The sequence below is a fragment of the Calliphora vicina genome, chromosome 4, assembly GCF_958450345.1.
Source record: "Calliphora vicina chromosome 4, idCalVici1.1, whole genome shotgun sequence".
NCBI classification, from domain to species: Eukaryota; Metazoa; Arthropoda; class Insecta; order Diptera; family Calliphoridae; genus Calliphora; species Calliphora vicina.
This window is the reverse complement of record NC_088783.1, coordinates 39,576,573-39,597,666: the sequence shown is the minus strand read 5'-3', so window position 1 is coordinate 39,597,666 and position 21,094 is coordinate 39,576,573. Positions and strand designations below refer to the sequence as shown.

Sequence of the window (21,094 nt, the reverse complement as noted above, 5' to 3'; positions counted from 1 at the left end):
ACAACTGTATTTCAATTGCTTGACTATAATTCAAGGCTTGAATTACACTTGCTTTCAACTTGAATTCCAGTAAAAATGCGTATTGGGTAACATTATTCGTTTTTTAAATGATTAATTATTTATTGCACTATTTGTAAATTCATTGTAATTATATACTATATATTTTCATAAAAGTCTGTAAGGATTTAATCCATTGACTTAAATAAATAAAATAAAAATAAAATCTTACCCCCTATAATTTTGAAGTTATTAACAATTTTGATATTCTGAGAACGATAAAACATCATTCGGTCCATAAAATTTTAATTTTTGCAATAAAAAAAAATTTAGAAAATGTCGCTTACGATAATTTGGCGCTACGGGCTCGATATGTTTGATATAATTGAGTTTTCCCAATGCACCGAGCGAGCCATTTTGAACCTACAGCAGATTTGGGACATTTTAATTAAGTTTTGAATTCGCAAGGTCGACAAAGCACGATGAACGAATTTGTTATCAGGAGTCAAATTATATCAAAGGTTCGAATGAATCAATTCTTAGTTCAATTTTCAAAATCAAATTAAATTGTATCTTTTAACCTTTCTATTAAAGTATTTATTGCGAAATAACTAATAGTATTAATTCCTTAGTATTTTTAACGTATTGAATTCAATTCTTTCAGAATTCTTTATTTATAGAATTCAATTTCTTATTGAATCATTCAAGATTTCTTTAATTCAAATCCATTACAAAATAACATTAAAAAATTTGATAAATGATTAAAGGCATAGAAAAATACACATTGATCGGAAACTCTCCTGTCAAAGACCTAACTCAGTTGTCAAAAACCTAAGTGGTGAAAATGTATTAGTACAAAAAAGTATGTGAAAACCAAAACAACACTCGTATGTTTGATTATTATGAGTAATTTTTTTGTTTGAGTTTTTTTCTAGTTTTTTATCTATGTGTATTTCTCTATGATTAATATTGGATTATGAATAGATTTGTTGCCATTCAAAGATAAATAGTGGAATTAATTATTAACTAAGTGAATTATGGCTAAATTGAATTAAACATAAATGGACTTAATTATTTCGAAGCTCTGATGCGAATAGATTAACAAATTATCGTGCTAAAATATATTTATGATTTAATTTAAAGTTTTAATAATACTAACACTCCGAACTGTAGAAATAGTTAATGTATAAGCTCAAATTGAAGTTAATTCCTGAGTTACGTGTTTTTGACTAAGGAGAATCGATGCCAACATATTTGTTTAATGGATTTTAGCTACATTTATTATATTATGATTTAAGTTTTTTATTATTATAAAAGAACTATTCCGTATCATAATTTACCTCCTTTTAAACTGCAGCAATAAAAAACGTCATAGTCGAAATTTTTATTTTATTTACAGTGTAAAATTTATACGAATTTATTTAAATATGTGATTTTATGATGCAAAGATGATGATGAATTTAATTTGTTTCGGTTTTGTATGAGATTTTAATGAGTTTTTTTTTACTAAAAGTCTAAAAATGTATTTCTTTTTTTTTAAGCAATAAAATATGAAAACTACTATAGATAAATGTATAATTTAATGTGATAATTAAAATGAAATTTTAGTTGTTTGTTTATTTTCTTAAAAACATAAATTAATGCATAAATATTTAAATATTTATTTAAGATTCTTTTTAAACTTCATTTTTTTTTTTCTTTTTTTGTATTTAAACAATAACAAGCCAAATTTGTTACACAAATTAAATATATATATTATTTTTATTACTTCTTTATTCATTTTGTTGTTGTAATATAATTTTTGTGATTTATAAGTGGGGGGTTCAATTTTAGAGTTTAACGCATTCAAAACATTTCAAATTTCATGTACAAAATTCATACTATTAAAAGTTTTCTTTATATAGAGTTATATATCTTAATTTCTTTTGTTTTTCTTTTATATATTTCTGTTTGTATAGTATTAAAAATTAATATAAACTATTGTAAGTATTTAAAATTAAACATGTTTGATATAATAAAGTGCGGTGATGAAAAGTCCAAGACAACTTTGTGATAAATATTTGAAAAATTTAAAACAAAAAAAAACGTTTAAGAAAATTGTTGCTAATAAAAGTAAAATATTAAAAAAAAAACAAAAAAACAAATACATCTTACCACGGCTTAAATATAAAATAAAAAATATGTAGTATGAATGTATCTTTCTCTTTATACTTTTTCACCGCACTATATTTTTTAAATAAGCCTAAAAGTGTGCTTTAAAAATTATGTTATTAAAATACACAGTTAAACTGTCATTTTAAATGTAGCTGCATGAGAAGAGTGCAATGTATTCAATAACTTTTGTATGCAAAATGCCGCTGACGAAGTCGCTGCATTGGGGCCAGTTTTCAAAAACGCCAGAAACTGTGTATGCAAAGCTATGCGCATGAGCAGCAATAGTTTAGCATCACCGGACTGTATATCGAATTTAATCCAATTATCTAGAGACATTATGGTTTTACAGTTGTCATTATTGAGAGATATGTTTTTCAAAGTTTTCGACAATTTCAGCTGTAAAGCTTCAAAATCATTTAACACATTTGAAGAGTTAGAGGAGGAGTGTGTATTATTGGTGGCAGAGTTGGAAGTTAATTGCAGTGAATGTTGCGAGTCTGAGTCGGAGTCAAGGTCATCGTTACAAAGGAGGTCCTCATCATCGCTGTCATCCTCATCATTGCCCACACTGTTGGTTATATCGCAATCCAAGCCGCATTGTAGGGCAATCATAAGAGAGGGCACCACAGTGTTCATGTTAATAGTACAGGTGTTTGTTATGCGCGACTTTTCATAAAACACTATCCAATCGTGCGGCATTTGGTTGATAAATTCTTTAAGATGTTTTTTGCCCGGAGGATTTAACGACGAGGTTCTCTGTAAAATCAATTGCTTTTCAGCGCCACAAACCAATTTCAGGGACTTACGATCGATTAAAGCCACATTGGGATAAAAACCAGCCACCAGACACAACTGTATCATGTGCCAGTCATTGTTAAACACTTTATCCATGTAGTTGATGTTGAACATATTCTTGATGACGTCGTTAATTTGTCTGCGTGTGGCGCAAAACATTTCCATGGCCGAATGGGAGAGGAAATATTTATTACAGAACTCTCTTACTTTGCGGGGATTGTGTCGGACTTCCATGTACGATTTGTGCAACGATAAAATACCCATTTGATCGCTAAACGATTGGCCTGAAAATGATTTACGCTGAAAAGAGGCCTGGCCTTGGGCCGAACGATCTGTTGGCAATATAAAGGGATCCTTGACCGAATGATAAGCACATATGGTTAGTATGGGATCAAAGCATTTTAAAAATACACCATACAACAAGCACTTGCCCAACTGAACATCCAGGGGTATGTCCACCAAATGTTTACCCAATTCCGTTACTGATTCATCGTCACGAAAAACTCCTAGAATTTTCAATTTTCTAACAGCATTTAGTATGCTGAGCGTTGACGGAGGATTAAGGGATTTTTGCAAATAGTTTTGTACCCCACATTTAGGCTCCAAGGTTTTAGAATACAGACATATTTCGGTCAAGGGAATGCGCATAAATTCGGGTATGCTAAATTGTGGCATAAATTGGTATTTTGCTTTGGAATATAAACGATAGCAAACACCGTTCTGGGTGCGACCAGCTCTGCCTGAACGCTGGCAGGCATCGGCCTGTGATATCCAAATCGATTGTAGTTGTGATGACTCAGTTATCGAGTCATAAGTATTCATTTTGACTTTACCCGAATCTATGATGTAGGCCAGGTCTGGTATTGTTATAGAGGTTTGTCCTATATTCGTAGACAATATAATCTTGCGCACGGGATGCCTTTGTAATGCCTCAAATTGATCTTTGGAATCCATGTGGCCATGTAAAATACACAGTTTGTAGGTTGAGGCCGGTAAAGTGCTTTGTATTAAGTCTCTTTGCTGCACGATATCATTGTAACCGGGCAAAAACACCATAATGGCGCCACTGTGGCCATTCCTATAGAGACCCTCCAGCAAAGATAATATCAAATCATGATCCACCTCATTGTCATCGTTGAATTGCTGCTGATAGGCAACCAAAATGCGATGCTTTTCCTTATCCTGCTGACTTAACTCCTCCTGTTGCTTAACACGCTCTACACAGTTGGTAGAGCCCATGATAATTTGCAAACACAAACCATCTGCATGAAGACGGGCATAATCTATGGCCTCGTAACCATCATTGTCACGTATATCCACATTTGCCTGTCTTAGTATTAAAAACTGTACAAATTCGGGCATATTACATTTACAGGCCGCCATTAATGGCGTCAAACCTGTATCCGAATGTCCTGCATTTATAGACATACCCTCACTTTCTATATAGTACTGGATCTGATCAAACATTTCATTTAGCTCTTCCTTAGCACGCACTTCCTCACTCTCGCAACACTGCTCAATTAACGAATCCAACACCTGTTGCATGTACTCATCCTCTAAACGATCAGCAGTCGTACGATTCATAGTCTCCAAAATATTGTCGCTAAACATGGAGGTGGGTGTGGGAAACGCTTCATTCATCGACCGTAAATATTTCTCCATTAAAGCGGTGCGATATCCCGTATGAAAAAGTATATCTTCTAAGTGATAAATTTTAACATCATACCCTTGACCGGGTACATTTAATACTGGACAATTATCAAAATAGTTGGATAACAATTGTATATCCATGGTGGCCGACATAAGTATCACCTTGAGATCTTTGTTATGCTTCAATTGTTCCTTTATGGTGATCAGGGTGAAATCGGTATTTTTGTCACGTTCATGGATTTCGTCGATAATGACGTGCGACACCTTGCGGAAAAGATCACGTACGTCTGCCATTATGGAACGTAAAAAGCAGCCAGATGTTGTGTAGATTAAATTGGAAGTCTTTTTAACGCGACCTTTATGTGAAAAGGAATAAATTATAATAAAATTTCTATTATAAGTTATTCTTGATTAGTTTAGTTTATGTGCACTTCCTCTCGAAGACCATAAGGTCGTCCATTGTGATTCTTGATTAAATACTAAATAATTTAATTAAAAAGCATTTATGTAATATAAACTTACTTTCCATGCGTATTTGATAGCCAACTGTTTCGCCTAAAGGTTCTCCTCTTTCTTTTGCTACACGATGGGCTACCGAGACAGCTGCCACTCTTCTGGGTTGTGTCACAATGATGCGACATGGTCGATTACGTCGTGTAGCTTCATTTAATATGAACTGAGGAACTTGTGTGGTCTTGCCGGAACCAGTTTCACCATTTACTATAAAAACCTTAAAATTTCAAAATCAAATTATTATTTTGGGAAATAGTTAAAAAAAACTGTTAAGATAAATATTTAAAACCATTTTTGGTGAACAAGTTGATGGAAAAAATTTAAGGTCAAAAAAAAATGTATGGTGAAAAATATGTCAAAAAATCGCTCGATCCACTCGATTTTAAATATCAACCGAAATGGGGGGAGAAAAAACTAATTAAAAAAACAAGAGGTAGTGTCGAATCTTTTATACCTTTACCAAAGTATACTTTAAGATACATCGTTAAAACCAATTTGGATGAAAAAAATATTTTAGTAAAAAAAATTTTGAATAAAAAAAATCGTGGAAAATATGTGGTTTTTTGCGATTTTAAATAACAACCTAACCAGAGGATTTGTCCCTAATTCGATTCGAAAGAAAATCGATTCGAATTCAATGATTAGCACACAATTGCTAACATTTTCGTTTTTATGATTGAGTTGCGCAGTAACCGCTAATATTTGTAAGTTATTTAAGGGCTTCGGAAAGTTGATTTCAACAGACAGACGGGCAAGCCTATATCGACTCCAATATCTATAACGATCCATAAACCTACATACTTTATGGGGTCGCAAATGCAAAATGTGGAAATAGCAAACGGAATAACAAACTTATATACAGGGGCACAATACTATACCTCGAATGAAGCTTTTGGAGGAGACGATTGAATCTTTAATTGGCTCAATGCATAACGTCCCTGTGTATTAGTAATTAAAATATGGGATATTCAACAAAATACTGAGTCACTAAAATGGCCAGAAAATGTTTGTAAAAATTAAACCCATGTTTTCATTATTTTGTCGGCATAAATTAAGATCGTCGAAACCGCTTGCATTTTAATAATTATACCCTACACCACCATAGTGGGGAGGGTATTATGCGTTTGTGCATTTGTTTGTAACGCCCAAAAATATTAGTCTAACACCCACCTTAAAGTATACCGATCGACTTAGAATCACTCCCTTGTGCGCAGTGTACAGGTCGCAATTTTAAAGATATTTCGATCAAATTTGGTACATATTATTTTTTCGGTCCAAGGACCAAGCCTATTGAAACTTGCTGAAATCGGTCCATTATTTCACCTAGCCCCCATACAAATGTCCTTCCGAAATTGGACTTTATCGGTCAAAATGTTTAATTTATATATGTATCTCCACAAATTGCGCACCAAATAAGTTTTATATATACAAAATTCATGTCACCACATTTTGTTACGATCGGTCCACAATTAGCCATAGCTCCCATATAGACCCGCTTCCGAAAATCACTTTAACGTCCTAATTTCATAGTGATCGGTCCATAATTGGTCATAGCCCCCATATAAGGTCCATTTCCGAAAATCACTCAAAAATATAAATTATTGAAATTTTAAAAGAAAAATGTTTTTGCTCCTTTACTTAGTGTAGAATATTACATGGTCGGGCTTGACCGACCATACTTTCTTACTTTCTTACCATACTTTTGTTTGTTGTTGATAGCTCTCAAAATTATTAGTTATCATTTTTCCCTGCTTTATCAATTGGGGGAATCCCAAAATTAAAAACGAAAAATATATATGTTTAACAACAGCGTTATTTTAAAAACATAAATACCTACTAATTAAATTTTGGTAATTTCGAGATAATTTTTCGCAAAAGCTTCACAAAACTCAATAACATAATTTCATATTTTTCCACCCTGATCTAATCAATCAGTAAAAATACACAAACTTACATTATGTTGCTTCAGCATTTGATGCAACTCTCCTTGATAATGAAATATCGGCAATTCTTGTTTATCGCGAAACAATTCATTGCTGATACGTTGAGACCGTGGTGGTATCATACGCGGACCCAAAGCTACCGATATCGAATCACCGCGTAAATTTCTATATCGATGTGATGCACTAGAATTTGATTGAACAATAACCTGATTCGTAACCAGTTGTGTTTGTATGGTTGGCAGAAGACTTTGTAGCATTGCTCTAGTGGCAGCCGACATATTCAAGGGCCGTACATCGCCCAAGGTCGCCAGACGTTTACGTCTGCGTATATGTAATTCACGACTATTCTTATTGCCATAACTTTGGGACTTGAGACCTAGTCGAGCGGCATATTGATGCAAGTATTTGCGATGTGTATTGGAGAGACCTTTTAGTATAATTTCATCATCGCTGCTGGCCAGAAAATCAGAAATTTTCAATTGTAACGGTAAACGTTCACTTTCGGGTATTTTCACTTTTTCCATGTGGTTGTGGCGATGATTGCTGCTGGAGCCTCCATCAATGCCGGCTGCTTTCTGGCGATGTTTTCTCGTATTTGTTGACATTGTTTTTTTTTTTTTGTTGGGGTAAGAGGTTGAGTGAATGAATTATTTTAGTGTAAATTTCTTAAGCAGCTTTTTATTTGTATTTAAAATTAAATATTTGTATTGTTTTACATGTATTATAATATTTTAATTAATTTATATTTCGTTATTTAATGTATAAATTTTAAGCTTTTTTTACAAAATTTCTCTGACAAAACGCAAACTTTTGCAATGAAAAAATCAAGATGAATAAAGTGTCAAAAACTTTCATATGTTTTAGGGTTCTATAGTTGAAATAAAAAGTCGACTTTTCGACCTTTTAGTATTTTAGAAAGTCGAGCTTTTGACGTTTTTATATTTGATTGTCGACTTTTACACTATTCTATTTTCGACTTGTACATTCATTGATGTACATTTTTCAATGTTCAGAAATAAAAATTAAATGTATCAAATAATATTATCACTTTTGTTAATATTATTTAGAATTAAATTTATAAAATAGCAACAAATATTAACATTACTGATTTGAAATGTTTATTATCAAACTCTTCTATAACATATTTTGCTATTCGATTATATACGATATGTCTAAAAATATTTAATTTTTATAGAAAATTTTGATTTAATTTTGAAAAAATTTATTAAAATTTTTCTATAATAAAATTTTCGACTAGTTCATAATTTTTTTTTAAAAAATCTAAATATGTCGACTTTTCGATTTTTAAAATTAATCGACTTTTTTGTTATAACGTAATCGATTGTTTAGCTTATTCCGACCAAAAAGTCGATTTGGACTTCTTCAGCAAAAAGTCAATTGTTCGAACTATCGTGTTAAACCCTAATATGTTTGTATTTCTACTATACGAAAGCTGTGTGCTGTGTAAATGCAGTGGTGAATATTACGTTGTTGATATTACAATTTAATTATTGTTAAAGTTGTTTTTTACTTCATACCTATGTGTTGTAACAAATAAGAAAATTTAATAAATAATAAAACAAATAAAATAATAGGCTAAATAAGTTAAATAAATAATAAACTTTATTATATACGTTATGTACAATCCCTTAGGGTGGAATTATTTTTAAATCCAAGATGTACAAAACAACTTTTCACTTAATAGATTCAAATTTTCCGAAAGTTCGTTCCTCCAATTCGAATGAAAATTGAGTCAAATTTATAGGTAAATCTTTCGGAAATACTTTTATGTTTCGATTATGGATGGCAATCGAACAACCACAAATTTCTGGTTTCCATTTTGGCAACAGAAAATGATAGGCTGCCAGTTGCAAACTGTAATAGCATTTTGGAAACTTACAATGCAATTTTAGTTCGGTTGCAATCCATAATAGACCCATTTATTATATTTTTCATAAAAGTTTACTCGATGCAATTTTATGATACTTCCTCTAATTTGAAATAATAGTGGAATCATTCGAAGGCCTTAAATCATAATTATTTTCTATGCCTTAAATATTTTAAATCATAACAAAAACAATTATTTAAAAATTATTGCAATATTTTTCGATTCTATTTTATTCATATTTTTCTTTATATCTTAATTATATTTTATAAAAAAAATAAATTTAGCTTAATGAATCACTTTTATTCATCACTGAAATCTTCCTCATCACTATCACCATCTTCATCGAAGTCATCATCGTCATCCGAATCGAACTCATCATAATCATCATCCTCATCATTTTTAAGTGTAAGTTGTTCTATCTTCAGCAACAATTCATCTCTCGTATGAGGTACTCTTGTTTTGATTTTTATATTATCAGCATCCACCTCAGTATCATTTTCAGGCTTATCTTCACCTTCCTTGCCATTTTCTTCTAATTGATCCGCATTGTCTTTGTCCTTTTTACCCTTGTCCATGTAACGCAAAAAGACCCGACGCTTTCTTTCCGGAAATGATTTAATAAGTCGTTCCATTTCAGCCTTAAGTTTCTGCTCCTCCGCCGGCGTTGGCTGTGCCGGTTCTATCTCCACTTCTTCGGCACTTTTCAAGCATTTTGCACAAACGCGTGCTTCCAAAGCACAGTCACGGCAGAGAACATGATACGCCTTACGTATTTTTTTCTGTGAACATTTAGTGCATGTTTTGGCCTGGGTTAGTGCCTTGTACTTTTTGTACTTAATTTTCCATTCTATGACTCCTTTACAATGTTGACACACCTCAGAAACGTGCAAGGAATTAAGACGCTTCTGTTGGGGCGTCTTGTCGTGCAGATCATTTTTGAATACGTGACGATTTTTATGTTTTTGCGCCCGTGTGCGTGATGCATTGCCACGCTGAGTACTCATTGTGGTTGTATGCAGGCGATTTTTTGTTAATTATTTTGAATTTAATAGAAAATTGTTAATATTTTTTACAAAAAATAAAATCTTTCTATTAGAAAAACGTGTTGCTCTAAACAAAACAATAACAATTATGTGTCAAAGCGAAAGCTGTCATTTTAATTCACCACTCATGTTGTGATGGTTTAAAACAGGGTTGCTATACAAAATGGTTGTAACACCCAGTTGGAAATTATTCCTGTAAAATATAAAACAAGTTTAAAACGCAAAACAAGATTTAACAATTTGTTTAATATTAGTAACTAAATACGAACAAAAAACTTTAACATTTTGCAATAGCAATGTTGCTAGACCATCACCTTAATACTGAACTCCGCTAATTTGTTTATATTATTGCGCATCTCTGTAAGTTTTAATCGCCCACATTTTACATATTTTTCATCAACAAACTCAATTAAATTATATATTTTCCATATAACAATCAATTATTAGTTAAATTTTTATAAAGTTTTTAATCTAAATTTTCCTTCTTTTCAGAATACTTTTCTTCTAAACATCATTAAACTGCAAATAAAATCCTTTATGAAGCTCTTTGAAATTATACCAAAATGCGCGATCTTAAACAATGTTTACTAGATCTTTTACGATCTGGTGGTATATCTGTAGGTGATAATAATACAAGTAATTCTCAAGCCATGCCTACCTCAAAAACTTCACAAAAGCCAAAGAAACTTCATGAGTACACAGCAGCCGATTGTAATGCCGCCTTTCTTCGCAAATACTATGAGGTAGGTAATGGCGGCTTTAATGCCCACAACAATGGCGTAATTTATTTTAATGAAAATCTAACAATGACCAGTAAATATAATATGAGACAATTTCCTATGAATCGTTATCCTTCATGTCCTCTAAGTACATTTAGTAATAGTGATGACAGTGTCTCGCCGCCCAGTTCAAAATCCGACAATCATGCCACAACAGATGATACGGAGAGTTGTCGTTACGATTACTCGTCGGAAGAAGATCGGACTACACTAATCGATTATTGCACGCACAATAATCCCGATCATGTGGAAGTACCCGCTCATAATTGCTGTGATGCCGATGATGCTCTATTGGACTCTTTTTGTACCTTATGCACTTCCAGCTTTAGTTATAACAAGTGTTGTCGTTATTGTGACAATTCACAATGTGGTTCGAAATGTAATTCAGAACGCAGTTCTCATACCAGTCGTCATAGTCAACAGAATTTACAAACCTCCACAATACAGCGTAATAATGTAAATTTAAGGTAAGTGTTTCTTTTTTAATTTTTGTTTTTATACATTTATTTCGTTAAACTTTTATATTTGTGAAATGTCTTAAAGTCATTGGCATTAAATCAGAAATCGTTAGTAGTAAAACTTTCTGAGTTGTTTAAAATATTTGTTTAACTAAACAAAATTGTTTGTTTTTTATGTTGTATATAGGTAAAATATTCTTAAAAAACAATCAACAAAATAATGGTCTATTTAGGTTTTAGGGATTTAAGTAGGATTTAGGTTTTATTCTAGTTTTTATTTTGTTCGCGCTGCAAACGACTGCCATAAGTACGTGATACTAAATTCCAAGAGTCCATAAACCGATCCATGCACATGGAAATGCATTTCTGAAAAATAAATAGAATAGATGTTAAAATATATGTTTAATATAAAAAAATTTTAAGTAGTAATGAAAAGTTTATGGTAGTACATACAAAATCACTATGTAGTGTAAAAAGTAGCTTAGGAAATGTTAAGATGTAATTATTTTAGGTCTATATTTGTGAAATCGGACGTAAAGTATTAATGTGATTAGTTTCCAAAAAATGTTGTTTAAAAAAGCCAAATATGTATTTAAAATATTCGATATGAGAAAAATAATTTATTGGGTAGGACCTGCTAATTTAAAAGTTTATACTTTATATTCTAAATATTGGACGCTAAGTAATTAAATTTTACCACAAAGATTAAATTTCTTTCATGTAATGGTTATCTTGTAATAGGAGTAAGGTATACATAACTTTACTTGGACAAGGAGGAGTTGAAGAAAGTTAAGAACCGCGTTTCAGCACAGACACATGACAAATTTAACAGTTGGATCACAATACCATCTGTCAACTTCATTAAAATTTTGCAACTCCTTAAAAACAATTAAAATCTCAGAAATTTTCTAAACTAATTATTCGACCGCAAATATGTTTTAGGGAATATCAATTTTTTTTCTTAGTAGCCGTCCGAACTATGAATGCCTTTACACCGACTTATCAGTGCTTAGTTCCTTATGGAGTAAAAATATTTGGTAATTTTTAAACGAGTATTTTACACCGGATATCTAGTTGTTGAAATTACGAGCAGTAATATAAATTTTTAGGGCTGGAGGGAAGTTACTTTAACTCCAGAAAATGATAAAAAAACTATATTTATATCTTTAAGCTAATATTCCTTGAAGACATTTTCAAACACCACACACTATAATAATTCCCACCATTCAACTCACCTGTTCCGAAGAATCCAGTGATACACCGGGTTTGTTAATGCACTTGTTGAAGCATTTTTCAGTCATTTTCTAAAAAAAGAAATCCAAAAATATATTTATCAATAAATTTCTCTTTTCGCCCTCCAAATTCAAAACTACACTTTTGATTAGGTAATTGTGACCTGTGTGTAGTTAAACAATAATAGCACACATACCGTCAAGAGTTCCTGTGCATTTGCTACGGCAATTTGTTGTTTAACCTGATCCATTAATTCGCCTTTTTCATTGGCCGATAGATTTGAAATGCCCGACATTTTATTAAATGTTTATTATTGAATCGACTACGAAATGAATTATTTACAAATAAACAAGTTTTTATTGAAACTTTTGCACAAAAATGTACTAATAATCTTTGGTGCACTGAACTTTTATCAATTAGAAGATTTTCTTCTACTCTTGCTCCAGTCAATTCAATAACATGTGTGTGACGGTGTAAAAACGGCCAGTTATTATGACAGCTTTGTCATTGGTGATGAGTTGCTGCTCAGAGTTGTATTTAAGGTGTATTAATGAGGTGGATAAATTTAAAATAAAATACACAAATGAAAAAAATATTAACGGTCATGTTGAGAAATTTTATTTAGTTGAATTAAAATTTTATTTTAATAAAATATTTCCCTTTCATTTGCTTTTTTGTGCTTAACATGTGAATTCACTTTCTAATACTACATTTAAATATTTGTTGTAATTAACACCAAAATAGAAATGTATTTGTTAATTTTTTAACATGTTTTCATTTAATCAACAAGTTGCATGCAAAATATATGTTTGTATTTTGTACAAATAAAATGTTCAGGAAATATAATCAGTTACATGCTTATGATGTTAAAGATTTAACTTTATTATTAAATGAGGCATTAAATTAGATTAAAAGTTTCAGGTGAAGATAATTATTTATCCATTTAGAATTTGGGAATGAAATATCATATTTTTGTTGCAGTTCAGAGATGTGATTTGAAAAATTTAATTTAATGCCAATTGTATGTCAAAAATGTGACAATGCTAAGTTCGAAAGAATTTCGTTTAAAACTTCAGAAAAAGTTTTAGATCTGACATGTTATATGTACTTGTGCCCAAATTAAAAGTTCTTTAGCTTAGGCTGTAAATGTGCTAAGTCCACTTTTTATGAAAATTTAATCAAAGTCAGTCCAATCGAGTTGAGTTAAATTATTTGGAAATTTTACCATAAAGGGTAAATTTCAAAATCGGTCCAACCAAAAAAAATGTAGAACCAAATGTCAGTCCACCCGACGTTTAATAACAATTAAAACTATATTTTAAATAATAGGAAATCCAAAAAAATATAAAAATCAAAATATATGAAAAACATTGTTCGGGCTATACATATTTTGTTCTCGATAGCATTTAATAAGTTGAAATTTACCACAGGTATTTTCTAGTAATAGAAACTATATAATAAACCACATCGGAGTCAGATAAATGTTTTAGATTTTCTTATTTTTTGGAAATTTCAAATTTTTCAAAATAAAAAATGTATAACAAAAATATTAAATGTTCGTGGTTTTTTAATTGTAATTCAATAAAATTCCCTTTAGAAAACATTTTCAAAATTAATATCGAAAAAATTGAACAATTTTATATTCATTTATTAAACAAATTTCATTAAGTTAATTTAAAATTACTAAATTAAAGTTGAAAATTTTGTTCATTTTAAAATTTAGTAGAATGTTTTATTTGCAGCATTTTTTATAATAATGGATTTAAATCGAGTGAAGGAAACTGGCTAAGACCCTTAAAACAACAAAATAATTATTTGAAAATAAGCTAATTCCTAAAAAAATTACTTTTACATATTACATATTTTATTATTTCTTTATAACAAAAACAAGTAAGAGAGCTATATTCGGTTGTGCCGAATCTTATATAGCCTTCACCAAATTATATTTCAAAATATTTTTAGGTAAACAAAATTTATTTTTTTTTGCCAAAGTTGTTTTTTAATTTTTTTGGAAAAATTTTTTTTCGAATTTTTTAAATTTTAAAAAAGTTTTTTTGTTTTTTATTTTTTTTTTCAATATTTAGCGAAAAAAAAATTCGGGTTAAAAAATATTTTTTACGATTCTGACCCATTGTAGGTCCAACTTAGTATATACGTCATTGCAAAGGTCTTTGAAATATCTATCATTAGATATCCATATTGTCTATATTATTGAATTAGTAATCCAGATATAGGTCAAAAATCGAGGTTGTCCTGGTTATTTCCTTATATCTCAGACATTTATGGACCGATTTTAAACAGCAACCGAGCAGGAAGAATTCCGGAGATATTTATGTATGAATCCGCTATCTTTAAGGATCCAGAATATACTATATATACTTTATAGGGTCGGAAATGAAAAATGTAGAAATTACAAACGGAATGACAAACTTAACCAAATAATGAAAGTAATGGAAAAACAGAATATTAAAAAAAAAGTTTTTCTGTAAAATTTATAGAAATGGACTTAGCACATTTGTACACTAAGATAAACTCTTTTAGAAGTGTCTCTAAATTTATTTTTTTTACATAAATAAAGTCAAATACTTTCGTGAGATGACTATTATTTATTATTTAATAGACTTACAATATTTTAAAAGTATTATCAGAAAGTAAAACAACTATAGACAGATTATAGATATCAGAGCTGTTAATGAATCAACCAATAATTTTTTTTATTAATTCGGGCATCTTTCACACAAAAAAATTAATTGAATTAAATTTTAGTCAATTCAAATGAATTTGGTAAAAATGAATTGCAATTCGTTTCCAATTCGAATGAATTTGTAGAATTCGTTTCTAATTGAAATGAATTTGTCATAGTGAATTGCAATTCATTTCCAATTCATTTGAATTGATTTTGAATTAATTCAAATGAATTAGAAAAAAGAATTAGCAATTCATTTCCAACTCATTTGAATTGATTTTGAAGTAAATCTACAGTAAAATGAATTGAAATTCATTTCTGTTTAATTCCTTTGAATTGATTCAAATTTCATTCAATTCTTTTTTGTTGTGAAAAGAATTAATTCAAAATTTTGCTAATTCATAATGAATTAAAATAAAAAAACAATGATTCATTTACAGCTCTGATAGATATTACACAATTTTTATAATTTTTGTTAACTAGTTATATAGAACAAGTTATTTTGCAAATGAAAAGTGATGACTACCCACTAAAATACTCTTAAACTGGAGGATGATCTTAAACTGTATTCAAATATTTATTTATCTCACCATGTTGCCATAAATTAAAAACTATGTCCAGAAATAAATAAGCAATTTAATAAATTCATTTTTATCAGCTCAAAATGTCATTGGAATATAAAAAGGATGTAAATACGGTAATTTTGCAAACTAAATTAAATACGATTACAAAAATTAAAAGACATTTTAATACAAAAAAACATTAAAACAAAATATGGTAAAAAAACTAATTAAAAAATGTAAAAAAATTTCACTTATATAACTCGCACTCACATTAAACGCATTTTTATTTGAATTTTCCATATGCTTTGCATGTTGTTTACGTTCAAAGATCTATAATGAAATTTTCACATGATGAAAAGATATTACGCATTTAATAAATTAAACACGATTGGAAAAAGACACAACAAACAACACCCGAGACCAAAAATGATGATGAACACTTGAAAGATTTAGTGGCAGTCAGATGCAGACATCCACACAATGTCCAATGGGTAGACAATATTTGTTTGTACAAATTTATTATTTTTTTGCTCCATACATAGTGTGTTTGCTTTGCTGTTAAAGTTGTTGTACATTTTGGAAGGTGATACATCCATGTTTATGATGCATTATTATCCATCCAGTCAGCCATTAGCCAATTACTAGTTTTACAAATATAAAGTATAAACTTTTGGTTCGCAAGAAACAAAAAAAACAGTAAGAAAAATAACAAAATAATTGAAAATTGCAATGAACTTGAAACTTAATACTCGTACTTGCTGCATTTATGTTTTTTTGTTAATAAAAAGTTTAATAAAAAACGTAAAACATGTTAGTGGACTTTGGCAAAATGAAATGAAAAAAACTCCATAAATGCAGAAAAAGTGAGAGTGATTTTTCATTAAATTTTCTTTGAAATCTACAAAAAAGAAGTGTATTAAAAAAAGCGAAACAAATCTTATTTTCAGTTAAAGCTTAACATGTTTTTTTTATACAATTGTAAATACTTAATTTATTAAAATTTTGTTTTTATTTTGCTTAAACTTGTCCTATACGTAATGTATCATTTAGCCATATTTAAGCCATGTAAATATTAAATGATTTAGCACCAGTTTTAAATGTTTAGTTTTCACAGATCATTTACCTATTTTATAATCCAAACATACAGTGTCATTTGTATTTGAGTGAATACTAAGCTGTACAAAACATTTGTATACGATAGAGGTGGAAACTTATAATGTTTGGAAAAAATTCCTAAATTTTAAATTTTTTTCAGGCAAAAAGTTGCCTTTTCCCTTTTGCTCTTCAATTAAATTTCATATGATCTTCTCTGAAAAGTGTTGCCCTGAAAAAGTAAAAAAATATTTTTTTTTACCTCATTGCTTTGATATAAAAAACTATTTGTATTTATTGTTTAAATTATTTAAAATAGATACAACAATCGTTGTTCTTTAAAAATAATGGTGATATTGAACTGCTTTTGGTGTATCTTCTTCTTTCGATGATTATGAACTTTATATAGTGTTGTGAATTGAAATAATTTAACGCATATTAAAATCGTTATATGGAACGATAGACAGTATAAAATAATTGATTACATTTAAATAATGATTGAGCACAGTGGAACAGAAACAAAATATATTGGACATAAAGCTGTAGTCTCTAACTGTCTGATCCAATTGACATGATATTTCACATAGGAGTAGTAGAGGAGTATTCGATACAGTCTCTAACTGTCTGATCCAATTAACATGATATTTCACATAGGCGTAGTAGAGGAGTATCGAGTTTTAGTTTTGACATGAATAGGGCACCTGAGATATGCAAAATATTTTAAACGTTGCGATTTTTTGTGGTTCGTTCAAAATCAAAGACTTTAATATACATATTCTTATTTAGGTCTATGAGAAAAGTATGATATTTATTTATCTCGTATCCAACATCCTGTTTTAAACAATAAAGAAATGATATGAAAAAAGTTTCAATGCTATATCTTTTACGAGTCCAAAAATAATAGATATTCAATTTGAAAATTGAGAAAATGTTGAATTTTCATATTTAATTTTGGCCTTAAAAAAGCTATTAGTCTTTGCTTTTTAGGAAAAATATTCTTAAAGATCATATATTGTCTTTATAGTTTTTTGAAAGGCATTTAAATAGGGATAGCTACATCTACATCTTAATAGGATAGCTAAATCAAATACACTAATATTGGTTTCCTTAGGCTCTTCCGAATTTTACATATTTTTTTTTTGAGTTTTGTGCTCCAGTTTCACAATTTTTGACTAAATATTGGTGTGATCGGTTTTTAATAACCGGTTATAACCGGTTTTTTTGGTTTTTTTTTCCTCGAATAGCCGGTTTTTTCTAAAAGTGTGTTTTTATGAGTTTTAGTACATTAAAAACTTTAACTTAAACTTTAATCGATATAGTCCAAAGCATTTAAACTATGTTTTATTCCTAAGATATTATTTTAACCTTTATAAGAGATTCAAATTTACTGACGTTAACGATCTTCGGGTCAAAATTTACCCAAATAGAAAATATATATTTTTTTGTCATTTGTTTTTTTAAACCTAACGTGTTTTTGACATTTGAAATTAAATAAAAGTCATAAAATATCAAAAAAATCAAAAATATCAACCACTCACTTTTAGAAAAAAAATGAATTTCAGAATGGGTCAAATTTGACCCGAAGACCTTGTAAAGGTTAAAAAAGTAAACAAAATTAGAATTAAAGTCTCATTTTTTGTTATTAGAATACATGTTTATTCACATTTAGAAAAAATTCAATTCTAATTTCAAAATGGGTCCGAAACCGAAAACGTTTTGTATTAAATTGAAATTTTTCGAAGAAACCGAAAACCGGTTTCTAAAAAAAGTCGAAGAGTCACTCTACTAAATGTGCAGTATTTTTGAAATATTGGAAACAATTTTACTCCGACTTCCACTAAAATTAAATTTTCTTTAGAGTCAATATTTTGTATGAGTCGAAAAATAGGTGACTTTAAAGATGAATATTACAGGAATATTTTTTTTTTTTAAAAAAATCACATTTTAGTTTTAAATGAAGAACAATAACATTTACTTCCGAATACGGCAATAAACACCATAACTGGAATTTAAATGGGGAATCGAAATTTCCGAAAAAAATAGTTTTTGTCTGACTTCAACTGAAGCTAAATATGCGGGATTGTATCTTTTGAACGCGGTTTTTTACTTTAATAAATGTCATTTGGAAGGTAACATATCTGCTGATTGATTGTTATAAAAGAAAAAACAAATTGCACCGAATCATTACGATAACCCGAAGCGTAAGAAATCGTATGTGAAGCCCGACCAACCAGCTGAATTGACACCAAAGCCAAATATCCATGGCGCTAAGTTAATGCTCTGTATTTGGTGTAGAGTATCCGAAACCGAAACCGGTCAACCCGTTTTTTCATCTTTGTAAACGACTGGTTTCGGGTTTCGTTAACTTTTCGGTTTTTTGAGAAGCCAAAAATCAAAATCGGTTTTTTCAAAAAAACACTTATTCGGTTAAATCGGAAATCGTTTTTTTAAATTTGTCGGTTTTTTGGACACTGTAATTTGGTGAGACCAAAAAGTTCTATCTATTATGAGCTGCTGAAATCTGACCAGAGCATCACAATGAACCTGTACTGAATGCAACTGATTAGTTTGAAGCGAGCATTTGCCGAAAAACGGCCAGGTATGAAACCGTAATATTCCATCATGACAACGTTGCAATACCTATTAAAAACTATTTAGAAAGAAGTGATTGGGAATTTTGTCTCACTTGCATTATTGGCCCGTCCGACTTCTATTTGTTTCCATAGATTCAGATAGCTTTCTCAAAACAGTGTATCTATCAGAACAGAGTATCGCTTCATTTCAGAAAAGAGTATCTAAAATTGTCTTCTTCTTTTGGCTAGGAATCCATATGTCGTTAGAAAGATGGGAATAATGGACAATTCTTTGAATAAATTTGTATTGTACAAATGTTTCAAAATAAAAGCTTTAAATTTGAAAAAATCTCTCATTTTTATACTCTATACAGCATACAACTGGCAAGGGTATATATAAGTTTGTCATTCCATTTGTAATTTCTACATTTTTCATTTGCGACCCCACAAAGTATATAAGTATATTCTGGATCGTTATAGATAGGTCGATATAGCCGAATGCGATATAGTCATGTCCGTTTGTATGTTGAAATCAAGTTTCGTAGACCCCATATAACTTACAAACATGATTCATGAAATCGGCCCACAAATGGCTGAGATATAAGGAAAATACCAGGACAACCTCGATTTTTGACCTATTTTTATACCCTTCATCTTCGTGAGAATATTTATAAGTTTGTCATTGCGTTTGTAATTTCTACATTTTTCATTTCCGACCCTATAAAGTATATATATTCTGGATCCTTAGAGTAACTTCGGGTATTGTGGACTATGCGTCTAATGTGGACCAGTGTCTTTTTTCAGAAACTATTGAAGGTATGATAAAACTGATTTGTCGTACATTTTACAATTTGTTTGAAACGACAATTGCACATTTGCTTTCATGAGTTATTGATATGTTGACTTTTTATTCTTGTATTGAAATTAATGCGCCTGCTCAACATTTTTTTCGGCTCAAGTAAGAAACAAAATTTGGTACAGTTACTTGGTAGAATTTAATGTTTGGTTGTTTTATATAGTTAAAGTGGACACGTAGTTTTGCATATATTTGGTAAGAATTTAAGCACATTTAGATAATTAGGTAAAAATAACTTTTTACCACTGTAACCCAAGTTCGTGTAATGTGGACCACTTAAATTACTTGATTATGTACTACTGGTCCATATTACCCGACAATAACTATGTACTTTGTAAGCAATCTATCTAAGCCAAGAAATTTTTTAATCATTCATGATTAGCTGGTTCATGAATTTTATGTATTAAATACTAGTCCACATTACCCTCATATAGTGGTCCATATTACCCTCCAATTTTTTTAATGCTGATTTTTGGGTTCCTTAAAATATTTTCACATAAATTTTTTATCCTTTAACGGAAAAAATTTTCAACTGCAAAAACCATTAGAGAATACATTAGCTAATTTATTGCTTCACAACTCTTTTAATATCCATATATATTGTGGCCAAAATTTAGAAAAAACAAAACGGTAGTGCACATTACCCGAAGTTACTCTATAGATGCGGAGTCGATTAAGCAATGTCCGTCTGTCTGTTGTAATCATCTTACCGAAGCCCCCAAATAACTTACATACACGATTCATACATCAATATCTCCGGAATTCTTCTATTTAAAATCGAGAAAATCGAAAAAAGAAAAAAACCAGGACAACCTCGATTTTTGACCTACATATATCTGGATTACTAAGTCATTAATATAAACAATATAGA

The 21,094-nt window shown here is 30.0% G+C and overlaps 4 protein-coding genes across 4 annotated transcripts in view; 1 reads left to right on the top strand and 3 right to left on the bottom strand.

The window, feature by feature from the left end:
- Positions 1–1,726: 1,726 nt before the first annotated feature.
- LOC135956305 (uncharacterized) lies at positions 1,727–7,869 on the bottom strand. Its single transcript, XM_065506748.1, has 3 exons — positions 7,064–7,869; positions 5,119–5,326; positions 1,727–4,952 (listed from the first exon to the last, which is right to left on the bottom strand). Exons 1-3 carry the CDS (start codon positions 7,655–7,657, stop codon positions 2,281–2,283), a joined length of 3,474 nt encoding a protein of 1,157 aa, XP_065362820.1. The 5' UTR covers positions 7,658–7,869; the 3' UTR covers positions 1,727–2,280.
- Positions 7,870–9,132: 1,263 nt separating this feature from the next.
- LOC135957151 (uncharacterized protein C9orf85 homolog) lies at positions 9,133–10,058 on the bottom strand. The gene has a single exon (XM_065507837.1). The coding sequence runs from the start codon at positions 9,942–9,944 to the stop codon at positions 9,240–9,242; it is 705 nt and encodes a 234-aa protein (XP_065363909.1). The 5' UTR covers positions 9,945–10,058; the 3' UTR covers positions 9,133–9,239.
- A 1,178-nt stretch (positions 10,059–11,236) lies between these two features.
- Positions 11,237–12,909, bottom strand: LOC135956516 (mitochondrial import inner membrane translocase subunit Tim13-like). Its single transcript, XM_065507045.1, has 3 exons — positions 12,650–12,909; positions 12,456–12,524; positions 11,237–11,586 (listed from the first exon to the last, which is right to left on the bottom strand). The coding sequence occupies exons 1-3, from the start codon at positions 12,746–12,748 to the stop codon at positions 11,488–11,490; spliced, it is 267 nt and encodes an 88-aa protein (XP_065363117.1). The 5' UTR covers positions 12,749–12,909; the 3' UTR covers positions 11,237–11,487.
- A 4,122-nt stretch (positions 12,910–17,031) lies between these two features.
- Positions 17,032–21,094, top strand: part of LOC135956515 (uncharacterized) — a 145,524-nt gene continuing 141,461 nt past the window's right edge. Inside the window, exon 1 of the mRNA XM_065507044.1 lies at positions 17,032–17,035. The gene's annotated coding sequence lies outside the window, so the exon portion shown is untranslated. The remainder of the gene's footprint in view (positions 17,036–21,094) is intronic.